Source organism: Rana temporaria, chromosome 1, assembly GCF_905171775.1.
Source record: "Rana temporaria chromosome 1, aRanTem1.1, whole genome shotgun sequence".
In the NCBI taxonomy this organism is placed as follows: Eukaryota; Metazoa; Chordata; class Amphibia; order Anura; family Ranidae; genus Rana; species Rana temporaria.
The window spans coordinates 47081356-47097076 of NC_053489.1; the positions used below are offsets into that span (position 1 = coordinate 47081356).

Here is a 15721-nt window from a genome sequence, read left to right on the forward strand (position 1 = left end):
CATCTCCGTGGGGATGTCTAGACCTTCAGGCCCTGGGAACCTTCTTCTTCCATGAAGGATCCACTGTCCTGGGCCCATACAGCACCCTGGCAAACAGAAAACATTAGGCGCCCCAAAGGTTTTCTAAGTTCTGGGCCCCGGGTCCAGCTCTCTTAAAAAGAAAGCATTATGGGCTATACCCCAAGGGTTTGGGGTCCGGTTACTGACCACTTTAGCGCGCAGGCTTTTTTGGACAGAACCGGTAGCTCACCTAATCCCAAGGATGCGGAGGCAAGCTAAACCATGACTAACACCTAAGACACTGGCGTAAAAACTGAGGTACTCCTCCTATGGGAGGGGGTTATATAGGGAGGGGCATTTCCTGTTTGAAGATTGCCAGTGTCTACACCTGAAGGTACTCCATATAACCCATATAGTAATGAATGCCGCTCTGTGTCCCGTGATGTAACGATAAAGAAAAAAAAATTATATTGCACATGTGCCCTAAAGTTACCTTTAGGCTCCATGCACACTGCAGCTTATAAACAAATTTTCTTTTTTTAAAAACGCCCATAAACTCCCCTCCAAGTTATCCTATGTGTCCATGCACACACGGACGCTTTTGGATGTTTATCAGCAGTGGAGTTTATGGGCCGTTTTCTGAACGCCCTAAAAAAAAAAAAAAAAAAAAAAAAAAAAAAAAAAAACACATTCAGGAGACGTTTTTCTGAACACAAAAAACGGCAAACGCTCATAAACGTGGCTCACCAGCGGTTAATGTTTATGATCCATTAAAAAAAAAACACCCACTGTTGAACTTGATGGACTTGTGTCTAGGTCTCATTTGTTGTACATCACCTTTATCTGTAGGCCCTGTTTGAATGAGGATCTAATGTTTGTCTCTTCAGATATGTTGAAGAAGTCAACAATTTCCATGGGGCATACTTACCCTTTTCAAAGGACTGTAGGGATGGCAGATGGAAAGGGGCTGATCATACTACAGATTGTATCCATTACTGTATATGCCTGGCTGTAAAACTGTACGCAAGAGTCATTGAACATTTCTGGTTATTAAGTGACCAAATCACAAGATGCGATTCTACTGGATATTTGATTTAAAGGGGTTGTAAAGGTAAATGTTTTTTCACCTTAATGCATCCTATGCATTAAGGTGAAAAAACATCCGATGGTAGCGCCCCCCGAACCCCCGTTTTACTTACCTGACCCCTCGAAAGTCCTGAGCGTGTCCATGTGATGGTCTTCGGTTCCCAGCCTGGGTGTTGATTGGCTAGGCTGGACGGATTGATAGCAGCGCAGCCATTAGCTGTCGCTGCCGTCAATCACAGCGGATGACGCGGCGCGCCGGGGCCGAGAGATACAGTCGACGGCTATGCCCGCCACTGTATCACGGGAGCTCGCTCGCAAAAGCTTTCCACCATGCTCGCTCGCATGAAGGTAGAAAGCTTTTGCGAGGAGGAACCGAGACAGCCGCCGAGGGACCCCAGAAGACAGGGTTAGAGGACACTCTGTGCAAAACGAGCTGCACAGTGGAGGTAAGTATAACATGTTTGTTATTTAAAAAAAGAATTCTGCCTTTAGTGACCCTTTAAGTATCTAGAGGGCTGGAAATGGCTCAGCACCAAGTTGCCCCATTTACACTTACCGTTACACTATTTACATTCTGGAACTTGACATAGCGTAGCTGTATAATGCTCTCCTCTTTTATGTCATCTGCTGTCAATTCCACAGCTTGAGTAGGTTCACTTCTCATCGCTTCATCAAAATCCATGGATCGTGGGAGGTTTATGAAGATTTTTACGTACTTTGGACCCTGACCTGTGGAGAAAAAAAGAAAAAAAAAAAAGTTTTCCATTTCCGAAAAAACTTCTGCAACATGCCAGAAAAAACAACCTAGGTCTACATTGCCTGGCCACTTGTCAGAAATCTCTCTATGCGCTATAATCCCATTTATTTGGCTTAGATTTCCAAGTAAGATTCCACTTTCAAAAGTCTATAGGGATGAATGGAAATAAAGAGGACATGGGATGGAAAGTCTATAACAATTAATAGGACTGAACATGGCATGGGGGGGGGGGGGGGGGGGGAAGCCGGCATGGTCTGGCAAGTCTACAAGAATGAAAAAGGACAGCAGAAGGCATGGGCTCCCAAGTCCACAGGAATTAATGGAACAGGGCATGGACAAGTCCATTGCAAGGAACAGGTTTGCAGAGGCCATACATCAGAGATATGCAATTAGCAGACCTCCAGCTGTTGCAGAACTACAAGTCCCATGAGGCATAGCAAGACCGACAGCCACAAGCATGACACCCAGAGGCATGATGGGACTTGTAGTTTTGCAAAAACTGGAGGTCCGCTAATTGTAGATCTCTGGCATATAGTCCCAGCCAAGAATAAAATGCAATAATCCTCCTGCGCTGCTTCAAAGCCAACCATCTTATACCTTAGCAAACTAGGCAACGCCTCTTCTCCGTTACTAAATGGAACTATACAAGAGGCGACAGATATACCACAAGAAGAATGCCTGAAAGAAGATTAGTGATTAACAAGCGTTTTGAAATACAGGGCAGTAAAGTGCCAAGCTTACATTTTTTTTGATGGACTGAGAAATTCATATGTTATAGTTTGGCACAGGGCACTGTATTGGTATTAATTGCACACTAATTAATAACCATAGACACATGTACATACTTTTTGTTTTTTGAATAACAAGTTCACAGGATCAGTCGTGGTAAAATGTATATAAATATAAGTTAGCGCAATTTACTTCACATATACACGGTGGAGATTAGCTTACAATTGAATTGCTAAAGTGCTGCGATTTGATGCGATCTGTGTTTAATGGAATTGCCCCTGTGCTGTTTTTCGTCTTTTTTTTTTTTTTTTTTTAGGCTAAGCAAAAAAATAAAGAAATCCTTCTTTTCACCTTTTTAGTTGCCTGTCCTGTTGGATAGGCTGATATGGGGAAGTTATTAAAAACGATCCAGACTTGAGGTGAAGAATGGCAGCAGCAAAAAAGAAAGAAGGGCAACTTAATTTAGAGACTGGGGGGATTCAAACATGGTCTGCAAAAGAGAAAGCAATGCAGGCCGCAACAGCAGCTAAATTGGAGCAGTTTTCACATACCTCTGCAAACTCGCCAGGCAAGGGGACATCGCAGCAACAAGCGCAAGCAAAAACTCAAGCTGGAATATCAGCGGATAGGAAAAGTCACGGTCTTGGTGCATCAGCCCCAAAAACAACAAGCAAAATAGGCCCCACGGGTGAGATCAAGGGGGGCACAACTGCACCTGTAAGTCACAGCAGAAAGTCTTGTAGCTGTGATTGCGGATGATTCATTGAGAGAGGGGGAGCCGTCACTGAAACAAATTCTAAGTGCCATAAACGCATGTGGAGAATCAAACTGACCAGATAAAAGGAATAAAAGAAGAACTAGTAATAATGGGCCAGGAATTGCAGAAAACGGTGCAAAGGACAACAGTAGTGGAGGAGAGATTGAGTCAAGTAGAAGATAAGGTGCACCCATTAAAACAGGAGATGAAAGCAATGAAGAAACAAATGGGGTGGCAGGCATCTAAACTTGAGAAAAGTGAAACTCCTGCGCTGCAGGGGGGGGGGGGGGGCAAGGGAGAGTGAAAGGAGCACTGCTGCAAAACCTAGGAAGCTCTACCTTGATAGACAAAGTGATAATGAAACAAGTAAAAGATGTCTGCGCTGTGAAACACACTATCAATATATATTGCAAATGTGTAAGGGGGGGAGGGGGAGAAGGACACAAGCGACAGTGAATACGTACGATATACCGTGGTGATTACTGTAGATAGCAATAAGTTGAATAACTCAATAAATATAGGAGATACACATTTGCAACTAGAATATTGTCCAAGAAACGAAAGAAACCCAAAATCTCCAAAAATCTGGTAAGTGTGATGGTTGAAAATAAGGACAGATATTCAGTGGAGGGAGACCCCGCAGCCAACTCTGGTGAAGAAAAGATATTCAGTGGAGGGACGGCCTATCTTTTCTTCACGTATTCACTGTCACTTGTGTCCTTCCCCCTCCCCCCCCTTTTACACATTTGCAATATATATTGATAGTGTGTTTCACAGCGCAGACATCATTTACTTGTTTCAGGCATCTAAACTTGACGAAATTGAGAACAGGCTGCGCAGAAACAACATACGGGTAGTGGGTCTCCTGGAACGAAGTGAGGGTACCCACCCTATACGTTTTCTTGAGAACTGGTTCAGAGATATTTTTGGGGAGAATGTTTTTTCACCAGCATTTGTGATAGAACGGGCCCATAGAGTCCCATTTAGAGCCCACCTGAAGGATGGATATCCTCGGCCCCTGCTCCTGAAATTCCTTAATTACAACGATAAGGCATTGCAAAAAGCGAGAGAGAAGGGAGACATTTTTTACAACGGGTCAAGAATTTCCTTGTATCCAAACCTCTCTCCAGAATTGAGTAAACGTAGATCTGAGGCTACGATCAAACGTAGCCTTTTAAAAAAATAAAATTACATATGCATTACTGTACCCAGCAAGTCTTCGGATCAAGACCGCGGAGGGACCCCAATTTTTTGATTCACCGGGGAAGACAGCACAATGGCTGGAAGAGAACAAGGCCAAACTACAGACCAACAAGTGACTGTATAGCCATGGGGAGGAATAGTTAGGGGCCAAGATTCAAAAGGACATTTTGGTTTCCTCTTGAAATTTTTTTTTTTTTTTCTTCACCAACACAATTAGATAGATAAGGGGTGGGATGCCAATGGAGGCGGGTAAAGAATATTTTGGTCTCCTATAGTGAGGGGGGCCTCCCCATTTTTTTGTTGGGGTAGGGAGGGAGAGAGGAGGAGTGAATGGATGGAGGATGTTTAAAAATACATTTTAAAAAATAATTTTTTCCTTTTCACCAATGAAAATGACTACCGAAGCACTAAAATGTACTATGTATACACTAAGAGGGCTTTTTTTTATTCTTTTGTTGATGTACAGGGGGGGGGGGGGGGGGGGGGGTAATAGGAAGGAGTACACAGGATCACAAGTGGGTATGGATGTTGAGGGTTATGTAAGGGAGGGCTGGCAGGTAGTGGTCACAAGCATAGCCCCTAGGGGTAGCCTAGATAGGCAGGGGGAGGGGGGATAAAGTTGTATAAAAACACGAATATTACATTTCAAGCACAAGAAAGTGGGAAGTTTGAGCCCGAGGATTTTGGGGGTCACCTATATATATTTTTTGGAAATGCACACTTAAAAAAAGGAGGTCATTTTTTGATTGATCAGGAGCGAGGATGGAGGAGATTACCGTATTTATCGGCGTATATCGCGTGTGCTTCCCGCGCTCAGTTTGAAATCCTGCGCCGACATATACCGAGTGCAGTACACTCGGATACATTCGGCCAGGCTCGGCTTCGCTCGTGCTCACGCATAAACGTCACAGAGCGTGAGCGACGCCGAGCCTTGCCGAATGTACCCGAGTGTACTGCACTCGGTATATGTCGGCGGAGGCGTTCGAACTGAGCGCGGGAACTCAACGTGAGGCGCGCACTGGAGAAGCCGGGAGGACACCATCGAGGACCGGACGATGGATGCTGGGAAGACACCAAAACTGTAAGTAATGCAATCATATAACATTTTTTTTTTTACAGGAATTTCGGGGGCACTTTGGGGGTGCGCGGTATACCGCGATAAATACGGTAGTTAGAAGGTGAGGGATTAGATTTTCTCCCTTGACTTTTTTTGATCTCTTCCATCTTCCCTGGTATAAGGGGGTTTGTTATTTGTCTGTTCAGTATGGCTTTTTTTTCTGTTATGATAGAGGGCAGGACTCTCTCCCATTTGATCTGATAGCCTTTGAAATCCAAACAAATATTGGATACATTTGTAGCATATTATCAAGACCTATATAAATCAAAAGGGGGGGATGAAATGTTACATGATGGATGAGTTTCCAAGAGGAATAGAAACACCAGTATTAACAGAAGAGGATAGAAGCGTTATAGAAGCCCCAATTACGTTAGTGGAACTGCAACAGGCAGTAAAGGGGATGTCGAATCAGAAGTCCCCAGGACCAGACGGTTTACCAGCAGAGATTAATAAACAATATGGCGTGGTGCTGATCCCGGAACTCTTAAAGGTGTAGAATTGGGCGATAGAAGGGGGAGGCTGCCTCCCTCGATGTCAGAATCCATCATAATAGTGCTTCAAAAACAAGGAAAAGGACCAACATCATCCTATAAACCAGCGATGGCAAACCTTGGCACCCCAGATGTTTTGGAACTACATTTCCCATGATGCTCAACTACACTGCAGAAAGAATGAACATCATGGGAAATGTAGTTCCAAAACATCTGGAGTGCCAAGGTTCGCCATCACTGCTAGAGACCGATATCACTGTTATGCTCAGATGTCAAAATATTGGCTCGGGTGTTGGCAGCTAGGATAAATAAATACATTCAGAAACGTATACACCCGGATCAGTCCGGATTTATCCCGAATAGATCTACTAGCACCAACATTAGAAGGTTATAACAAACGCCAACTGAGAATATAGGCGATAGATCCATTTTATCGTTGGATGCCCCACTAAGGCTTTTGAGAGCCTAGAGAGTGATCTCTGGCAGGTCCTGGAGAAATTTGGGTTCGGCTCTGTCTTTATAAGGTGGGCGAGGACACTTTACAATTCCCCAAGTGCAAAAAAATAAAAATACATGCAGGAAATCTTAGCTATGGGGAAATTAAAAGAATGGGAAAAGTTAGGTATAACCAGATTGGCATATTTATATGTGGGTAACACTTAAAAAAATAAATCTGGGCGATGGCGCGAGCGTACACGTGAGGACGCGCGCGCGCTCGTAGGTGGGGGGGGGGGAGTGAAGATCTCGGAGCCCGAGGGGGGATGAGGACGGACCGCGCTCAGAGAGGGAGAGGAGCCGACAGCCTCCGTCTGTTTGCCGCACGTGGAACGCGGCTCCCGTGAACCAGCTGCCCGGAGACCGCTGTAGCGGGGGGAAGGGGGAAGGCTCCTCGCACGGATCGAAACCATACAACTGGCAACACGCCATGGGGGCTGACAGTGCGGAGGGATGCAGCAGATGAGAGGCGTGACGGACGGGGAAGGAGGAGAGGAGCATGCTGCTGGAGGCTCGGATCCCCAGGGAAGCGGTAGAAACACCTAAACATACAAACCACCACCAGGATTAAGGTTGGATCTTATAGTATAATGCTGTTTTTCCGTGTATACCTGCCCCATTAAGCACCTTGAGGAGAAGGTAGAGGTAAAGTAACGGATTCTTAAGGGGAGAGGATTAAGTGTTTATATGGTCAATGAGGTAAAGCACTACCAGAAACTGTGATGCTGTACAGTGGCTGTAAATATACTAAGAAAGAAGTAATATCTGTGCAAAATGTTCTATGAACCAATGATAAGTGTCTATCAATAATCCATCCAAGAGAGACTGTCCTACCCAAGGGGCGCTGCAAAAACTGTCTTAAGGGGGCCACACTACTTTTTAATAGGGGACACCCCCCCTATTTACATATAGAAGCATTTTTTATGGGGCTGATAAGGGGATCCAAAGGAACTGTATAAACATAGGAACGCCATAGACACCCCCCCCATACCTGGCTGCCCTACAGTGTGCTTGGCTGGGTACAGGCTCACAGCGGATTAAAGAGCTGGAAATAGAGGGGTGAGGTGAAAACCGGGTCGTATGACAGGGGGTCTGAACCAGCCCGGTACACATGTAAGGACGGTAAATTTCTGTACCTGAAAAAATTCCACCATTATAGAGGATAAGGTTGGATCTCCCCTCATTGCCTACGATTCTACCCGAAAGTATCCCCTGGAAGGGTGGACCCGCGGAAGTCGGGTAAAGGAAGCCCCTAGAGGGCCCTGGAAAATCGTAGTTGGAGGAAGCGCTGAGGTCTGTTTGTTGCAGGATACGAAGGGGAGAGCGATAAGGCTGCTAAAGACTTGCATGTCCCCTTTCTCCCCTTTTTTTTTTTGTTTGTTGTTGGGCTCTCCCGTTTCCCTTTCTATAAACTAATTAACCCCATGATTTTGAAAGGGGTGAATCCACCTCTGGTATAACGACCTTCCTTCACTGAGTGCATAGAGAGACTTCTAGAATCTTGAAAAACGAACACTGAACAAGATCCTAAATTCTTAGAAGACTCCCCCAAATCTCCTAGGCCTAGGCAGATAATCATACATATAAAGACGTGAGGGGTCACCTCACCCCCCCCCCCCCCCCAGGGTCAAGGAGAATTATAAAGTTGCTAGACCTATACCAAACCCGCACCTAGAGTAATTTGCCTATGGTTAGCAAATCAAGGGACATTTAGAAAACTTTGAAGGGCGGAGGGCCAAGGGGAAAAAAGGAGAGCAGAAGGGAAGGAGAAAGGGAAGGAAGGGGGAAGAGAAGAGAACGGGCATTCCACCCAGTGTTTCTCCCCTCGCTATTTGGAGGGAAGGGGGGGACTGGGGGGAGCGCTGTAAGGAGATCGGGGAGATAGGAGAAGAGGCAGCAGAAAGTCAAACTGGGGAAAAGAATCAGAAAAAGGGAAAAAAGGGATTTTTATTAACAGCTTACCTGTAAAATCCTTTTCTTGTAGTACATCACGGGACACAGAGCAGCATAGCCATTACATATGGGTTATATAGTGTACCTTCAGGTGATGGACACTGGCACTCTCCGACAGGAAGTTCCCTCCCTATATAACCCCCACCCATAGTGGGAGTACCTCAGTTTTGTAGCAAGCAATATGCATCCCAAAATTCCCCATAAGAGGGGTGGGAGCTCTGTGTCCCGTGATGTACTACAAGAAAAGGATTTTACAGGTAAGCTGTTAATAAAAATCCCTTTTTCTTTATCGTACATCACGGGACACAGAGCAGCATAGCCATTACATATGGGATGTCCTCAAGCAATGCTCCATGAGGGGAGGGAGACAACCAGAAAAAAACCAAACAGGAGGTGCCACCGGACAAGAGGAGATTAAACTGTGGCCCGGAGTACCGCCTGCCCAAAAGCTGAATCAGCGTTCCTCCTAACGTCCATTTGATAAAATTTTGCAAATGTGTGGACAGATGACCAGGTTGCTGCCCTGCAGACCTGAGCCATAGAGACCTGGTGATACGCTGCCCAAGAGGCACTCATAGCTCTAGTGGAATGAGCCTTAACCGATAAGGGTGGACTCTTCCCCTTCAGGCCATAGGCCTGTATAATCGTCTGCCTAATCCACTTAGAAATAGTGGCTTTAGACGCTGCCTGGCCCTTCTTGGGCCCTTCTGGCAGAATGAATAAGACGTCCGTCTTACGAATCTGGGCTGTAGCTTCCAAGTAAATCTTTACAGCTCTAACTACATCCAAGGAATGTAGTAACCTCTCTTCCTTAGAAGGTTTTGGAAAAAATGATGGAAGAATCACATCTTGATTAAGGTGAAAATTCGATACCACCTTAGGCAGGAAGGACGGAAGCGGCCGCAAAACGACCCTGTCCTTATGCAGTAATAAATAAGGTGCCTTACATGACAAGGCTGCCAACTCCGACACTCTTCTGGCGGATGCCATGGCCACCAGAAACACTAGTTTCCTAGTCAAAAGGACCAAAGGAATCGCGGACAAGGGCTCAAAGGGCTGCCTTTGCAAGGCCGATAGAACCAAATTTAGATCCCAAGGATACAGGGGAGCTTTGATCGGGGGATTCACCCGAATAACACCTTGTAAAAAGGATTTCATTAAAGAATGGGCAGCCAAAGGTCTCTGGAAGAAGACCGACAAGGCAGACACCTGCCCCTTGATTGTGCTGACCGCCAAACCTTTTCCCACTCCCAACTGTAAAAACTCCAGGATTCTCCCAATGGTATATTTGCGGGGATCCCATTTCCTGGTTTCACACCAGGTAATATAGGCCTTCCACACCCTATAGTATATTAACCTAGAAACTGGTTTTCTTGCGCTTATAAGGGTGGAAACGACCTGCCCTGAAAGGCCTCTGTTTCTGAGAATCAGGGACTCAGCCGCCAGGCCGTTAAATTTAGGGCCTGTAAGGCAGGATGGTAGAATGGCCCTTGTGAGAGGAGGTCCGGACGTAGAGGGAGGACCCAAGGCTCCTCTACCGTCATCCTTTTTATCAAGGAGTACCAAGGTCTTCGGGGCCACGCTGGGGCCACTAGAATCGCTGGCTTGCGTTCCCTTTGAATTCTGTGAAGAAGACGGGGTAGCATCCGTATTGGAGGGAAGGCATAGATTAGCGCAAACTGATGCCAAGGGCACACCAAGGCATCCGTCCCGCAGGCCAATGGATCCCTCGTTCGAGAGACAAACTTTGCTACTTTGGCATTGAATCTGGACGCCATAACGTCCACCTCCGGAGTACCCCACTTCCGGCAGATGTCCTGGAACACTTCGGGGTGGAGGGACCACTCCCCTGGGGACATCTGTTGGCGGCTGAGGAAGTCCGCTTGCCAATTGTCCACCCCGGGGATAAAGATAGCTGAGATGCAGGGGACATGGGCTTCTGCCCATGAAAAGATCCGATCTACCTCCCTCTGGGCTGCCTGACTCCTGGTGCCGCCCTGGTGGTTTATATAAGCTACGGCAGTGGCATTGTCGGATTGTACCCTTACTGGGGAGCCCTGCAGAATCTCCGTCCAGCCCAAAAGAGCCAACCGAGCTGCTCGGATCTCTAAGACATTTATGGGTAGGGCTGATTCTGCCCTTGACCATTTCCCCTGTAGGGTTAAATCGTCTAGGACTGCACCCCAGCCCGATAGGCTGGCATCCGTGGTTACTATCCTCCATGAGGGGGGACTGAACGATCTTCCTTTCAGAAGATTTTTTGTGACTAGCCACCAACACAGACTCTGCCTTACCGCATAGGGAAGAGAGAAGGGAAGATCCAAGGCCTGGAGTCTTTTGTCCCAGGCGGTGAGAATTGCTCTCTGTAGCCTCCGAGAATGGATCTGGGCATAGGGCACTGCCTCGAAGGTGGCCACTAGCTTTCCCAACAGGCGCATGCAGAGGCGTATAGATGGCCTTGTGCTGCTTAGGACTATCTGGATTAACTCCCTTATCGAGTCCACCCTGGACTGGGGCAGGAAGATCCGTTGTCGTCTTGTATCTAAAATCAGACCTAGATACTCCAACCTTCTTGTGGGCTGTAAGGCCGATTTGTCCCGGTTTAGGACCCAACCCAGGGACTCTAGGCAGTTTACTACTAGCAACACTGAACGATTTAAGCTGGCCGCTGAGTGGTCGACTACCAGAAGATCGTCTAAGTAGGCCATGACCAGAATGCCCTGTTCCCTTAGGATGGCTAACACGGGGGCCAGGATTTTCGTAAAAACCCGAGGGGCCGTGGCTAGTCCGAACGGAAGAGCCACGAACTGATAATGCCGATAGTTTAGGGCAAAACACAGAAACCTGTAATGGCCTGGGAAAATCGGAACGTGCAGGTACGCGTCCTTTATATCGATGGAGGCCAAGAACTCCCTTCCTTGAAGGGCGGCCACCACCGAGCGAATGGACTCCATTCGAAAGGACCGGACTCTTAAAAAGCGGTTTAATGACTTTAGGTCCAGTATAGGCCTGACGTCGCCGTTTGGCTTCGGGACAATGAAGAGGTTTGAGTAAAACCCTTGTCCTTGCTCCCCTGCTGGTACTTCCATAATCACTCCTTGAGATAGGAGTCGCTCTAGGGCGGACAGAAGTGATGCCTGCTTTTGAGGGTCGCCTGGAAGTCTTGACGCTTGAAAGTGAGGAGGGGGGAACTCCCGAAACTCCAGCTTGTACCCCTGAGTCACTGAGGACAGAACCCATTGGTCGGTAACTTTGGCCCCCCACAACTCCGAGAAGAACCGGAGTCTTCCCCCCACCCGAGAGAGTGGGGGCGCCCCTTCACAAGGCTGCCTTAGGGGCAGCCTTAACCGGCTTACGGTTCCACGGTCTCTTGTTCCCTGCAGCTTGCCCCTGTGGCCTGTTTGCAGCTGCGCGTCCAGGAGGCCGTCGATACTGCCTAGAGAATGAGGGCCCTGGAACTGGAGAGGTTGGACGCTTAAAAGAGGGACCCCGGAACCTTTTCTTAACCGGCAAGAGGGTGCTCTTACCACTAGAGATCTTTTGAATATATTTGTCAAGATCTTCTCCAAACAATCTCTCTCCCTGAAAGAAGAATCCTGTAAGGAGCTTTTTGCAGGGGGTTTCTGCAGACCAGTTTTTTAACCAAAGTAATCTTCTCATGTGAACCAAAAACAGGGATAGGCGGGACGCCTGTTGGATTGAATCCTTGATAGCGTCTACCGCGAAACATAAAGCTCTAGGTAGGTCGGCCAAGTCCTGAGCCTGTTGAGCCGGGAGGTCCTTTAGGGTCTGCTTTGCCTGGTCCTTTAAAGCCTGGCAGACGCCAATGGCAGCTACGGCTGGCTGGACCACTGCCCCCGCTGTGGCAAAGGATGCCTTCAGTAAGGTCTCAAGCCTTTTATCCACAGGATCTTTGAACATGTGAATATTGTCCACTGGACACGTTAAAGCTTTATTGACACATGATATGGCTGCGTCAACAGTGGGGACAGTCCATTTTTTCGAAAACTCCTCCTCTAAAGGGTACATAACTGCGAACCTTTTAGGAGGCAAAAAAATCCTGTCTGGCTTAACCCAGTCCTGAAATATCAGGTCCTTTAACAAAGGATGAACCGGGAACACCAGGTTGGCTTGGGGCGCCTTTAGGGAGCCCAATGAGGACACAGCGGAAGCCAGAGGCGGAGGCAAAGGAATTTTAAAAGCTGACCGCACCATATCCGTTAAGGACTGAACCCACAGTTTTTCTGCGTGAGAAGCTGAAAAAGGTTCTTCTATAGTAGAATCCTCAGAACCTAAATGGTCCAGGTGATCCTCGGCCTGGTCTCCTGTATCTTCCAATTCCTCAGTGGAAAGGACATCTTCCTCAGGAGATTCAAACCTGGGAGACGGGGACCTAGCCCGCTTCTTCCCGGATAAAGAGGCCGTAATAAAAGCGGCCATCCTTTTTTCAAATCCACCCAAGGTGGAGGCTAACATCTCTTCCGTGACATAGGAAGGAGTTGGTTGAATAGGGCCAGCCGTAGCACCTAGCAACCCTGATGGCTCACCCAGGGCAGCAACCTCCGGATCCTCCGGGGAGGTAGGGGCAGCTGGATTTTGGGAAATATCCTCCGAGCCCGATGGGGAACCCTTTGGCTTTTTAACACCTTTAGCATTTTTAGCGTTCCCTGCACCCTTAGGAGCCATAATAAACAAATCTGAGATACTCCGCTAATATACAACCAACTGTAATAGCTGGAGAAAAACACACATTTAAATAAATGAGGAAAAAATTAGGCTAGGGTAATGTTAGACAGAAACTAAACTTCCCAAAACCTAACAAGAGATAACAATATTGTGCCCCAAGGGCTTAATCACATCCTAATATTGCTTCCCTTAATGCTGGGCTAGGAGAGCACCTAATAAAAGTACTCTGACTGCTACTTAGTACACCGGCTTTCTAGAAAAAATTTGAGCTTAAACAGCTCTTTAGTAAGGTGTGTACAAAAAAACGGCCACTAGGTGTCACTGTGTCAGCATAACATAGGCAAACCTATCCTGCTCAGCTCAGCATCGCTGCTCCGTGTCCCTTCACAGCCTTCAGCAGACTGACAGGCTAAATAGAGTTTTCCCCTCTGATGTACAGAGGGGAGGGGACTCCCCGGGCGTCCCCCGCCCCCTCCACGCAGCCGACGCCGCTCTGAAGGAAGCAGGAAGCCATGTGGGGAGAGGAGCCCAGGAGCTGCTGGAAGACACACACAGACAACCAGGAAGTAAGTCTTTTAAACCTGACATGCCCCTTTTACATCTCATGGAGCAAAAGACCTTGTAGCAGCAGCAGCAGTCTACTAGCCCAGCCAGAGGAACAGTATACCTGGGTGTCTGAGCCATCCAGTCATGCAGACTTTGTGGTTTCTCTTTTAGCCCATGCACAGAGGCATAAAAAAGGCTTTACCCCAGAGTCCCCTGTGGGGGGCCCACTGACAAACCAAGTTCCGTAGGCCCCCCGCTTACCTTTCCACGCCGCAGGGTATTGCTCATGCAAGAGGCCCAATCTTCCCCCTTCACCGTGGGTATGGTCATAGACCTTCAGGGACCGGGGTCCAAGTCAGGAACACCACACACCTGGACCTATACAGCACTGCTGGCAGCAGGTATCCATAGGTTAAAAACCCAGTCCTGGAACCCAGAGTCCAGCCCTCCAAGGAGAGGCATTATAGGCAAAACCCCATCCACGAATTGGGGCCCGGGTACCGTCCACTTTGGCTATGAAGCACCTTGGACGGATCCGGTCGGCTGGCCCTGGTCCCAAGGACAAACTGCAGGCACAACCTTCAACGTGCACCAACACCTAAGACACTGGCGAAAAAACTGAGGTACTCCCACTATGGGTGGGGGTTATATAGGGAGGGAACTTCCTGTCGGAGAGTGCCAGTGTCCATCACCTGAAGGTACACTATATAACCCATATGTAATGGCTATGCTGCTCTGTGTCCCGTGATGTACGATAAAGAAATAATATGAGCAGAATGACGAGCAGGTCTACAAGGGGGGGACCTCCAACAACCCCGAGCAATATATCAACAACAAGCTCTATTAGACCTTTCATGACCAAAGGAGCAAGCCCACAAACACAGGGAGCCCAGGGAGGATTAAAGCAACAACAACCTAATAGAGAACAAAAATCAGTAAATAAAAAACCCCAGGGGGGAAACACTAGTGAAATATCAATAGAGTCTAGAGAGGAAAGCAATACAGAGCATGGACCTGAAGGAAGGGGAAATAAGGAACGCCGACCAGACTTACAGTCCCCGTTAAACGGGGAAATCGCAGAGATGCTGCGAAGGATGGAAATGGCGATTAAGGAGGAAATTAAAGGAGAAATTCAGAACTTACGCACAGACCTTGGACACTTTATGTCCAGAATAGTAACAATAGAAGAACGAACAGAGACGGTAGAACAAGAAGTTAAAGGAATAAAAGACCAGATAGATCAGACACAAAGACAGCAGAGACTTATCCTTTACAAAATAGAAGATCAAGAGAACAGAAATCGTAGACAAAATCTGAGGATAAGGTCAATCCCAGAAGAAAGAGGAGAAGATCTCAGAAAAATAATGAGGAAGATTTTCAACCCCCTCCTGGAAAAACCAATAGAAGACCCCATAAGGATCGAAAGGGTCCATAGAGTGGGGAACCCACAAAGAGCCAGCTCAGAGCGAACAAGAGATGTCATAGTCAGGTTCCGACTCTACGAGGACAAAGAAAAAGTGTGGAAGAAACTGAGGGGGCAACCCCCGATAGTCCTCGAGGGGATAGAGTTACAGATTTTCTCGGACTTATCAGCTGAGACTCTGGCAAGACGACGAGTATTGAAACCACTGTTAAAGCAGATGATCGACCTAAACATAAAATACACTTGGGGCCACCCAGCATGCCTAATTGGCACAAAAGAAGGAAGATCGACGATACTTAGATTCCCGGAGGACCTAGAAGAATTCTGTAGAACAGGGGTCTCCAAACTTTTTACTTCGAGGGCCACATTCTATATTTTACACATATTCGCGGGCCGGAAACATAATTTATAAATAAATCCACAGTAGAAGAAGAATAGAATAGAATTTGACTTACTGCTGACAGCAAGATTGAATGGT

The 15721-nt window shown here is 47.2% G+C and overlaps 1 protein-coding gene across 1 annotated transcript in view; it reads right to left on the reverse strand.

Moving 5' to 3' along the window:
- Positions 1–15721, reverse strand: part of TXNL1 (thioredoxin like 1) — a 57518-nt gene that overhangs the window by 9737 nt on the left and 32060 nt on the right. Inside the window, exon 6 of the mRNA XM_040337454.1 lies at positions 1643–1815. Within this exon, the coding sequence (XP_040193388.1) occupies positions 1643–1815 (173 nt within the window). The remainder of the gene's footprint in view (positions 1–1642; positions 1816–15721) is intronic.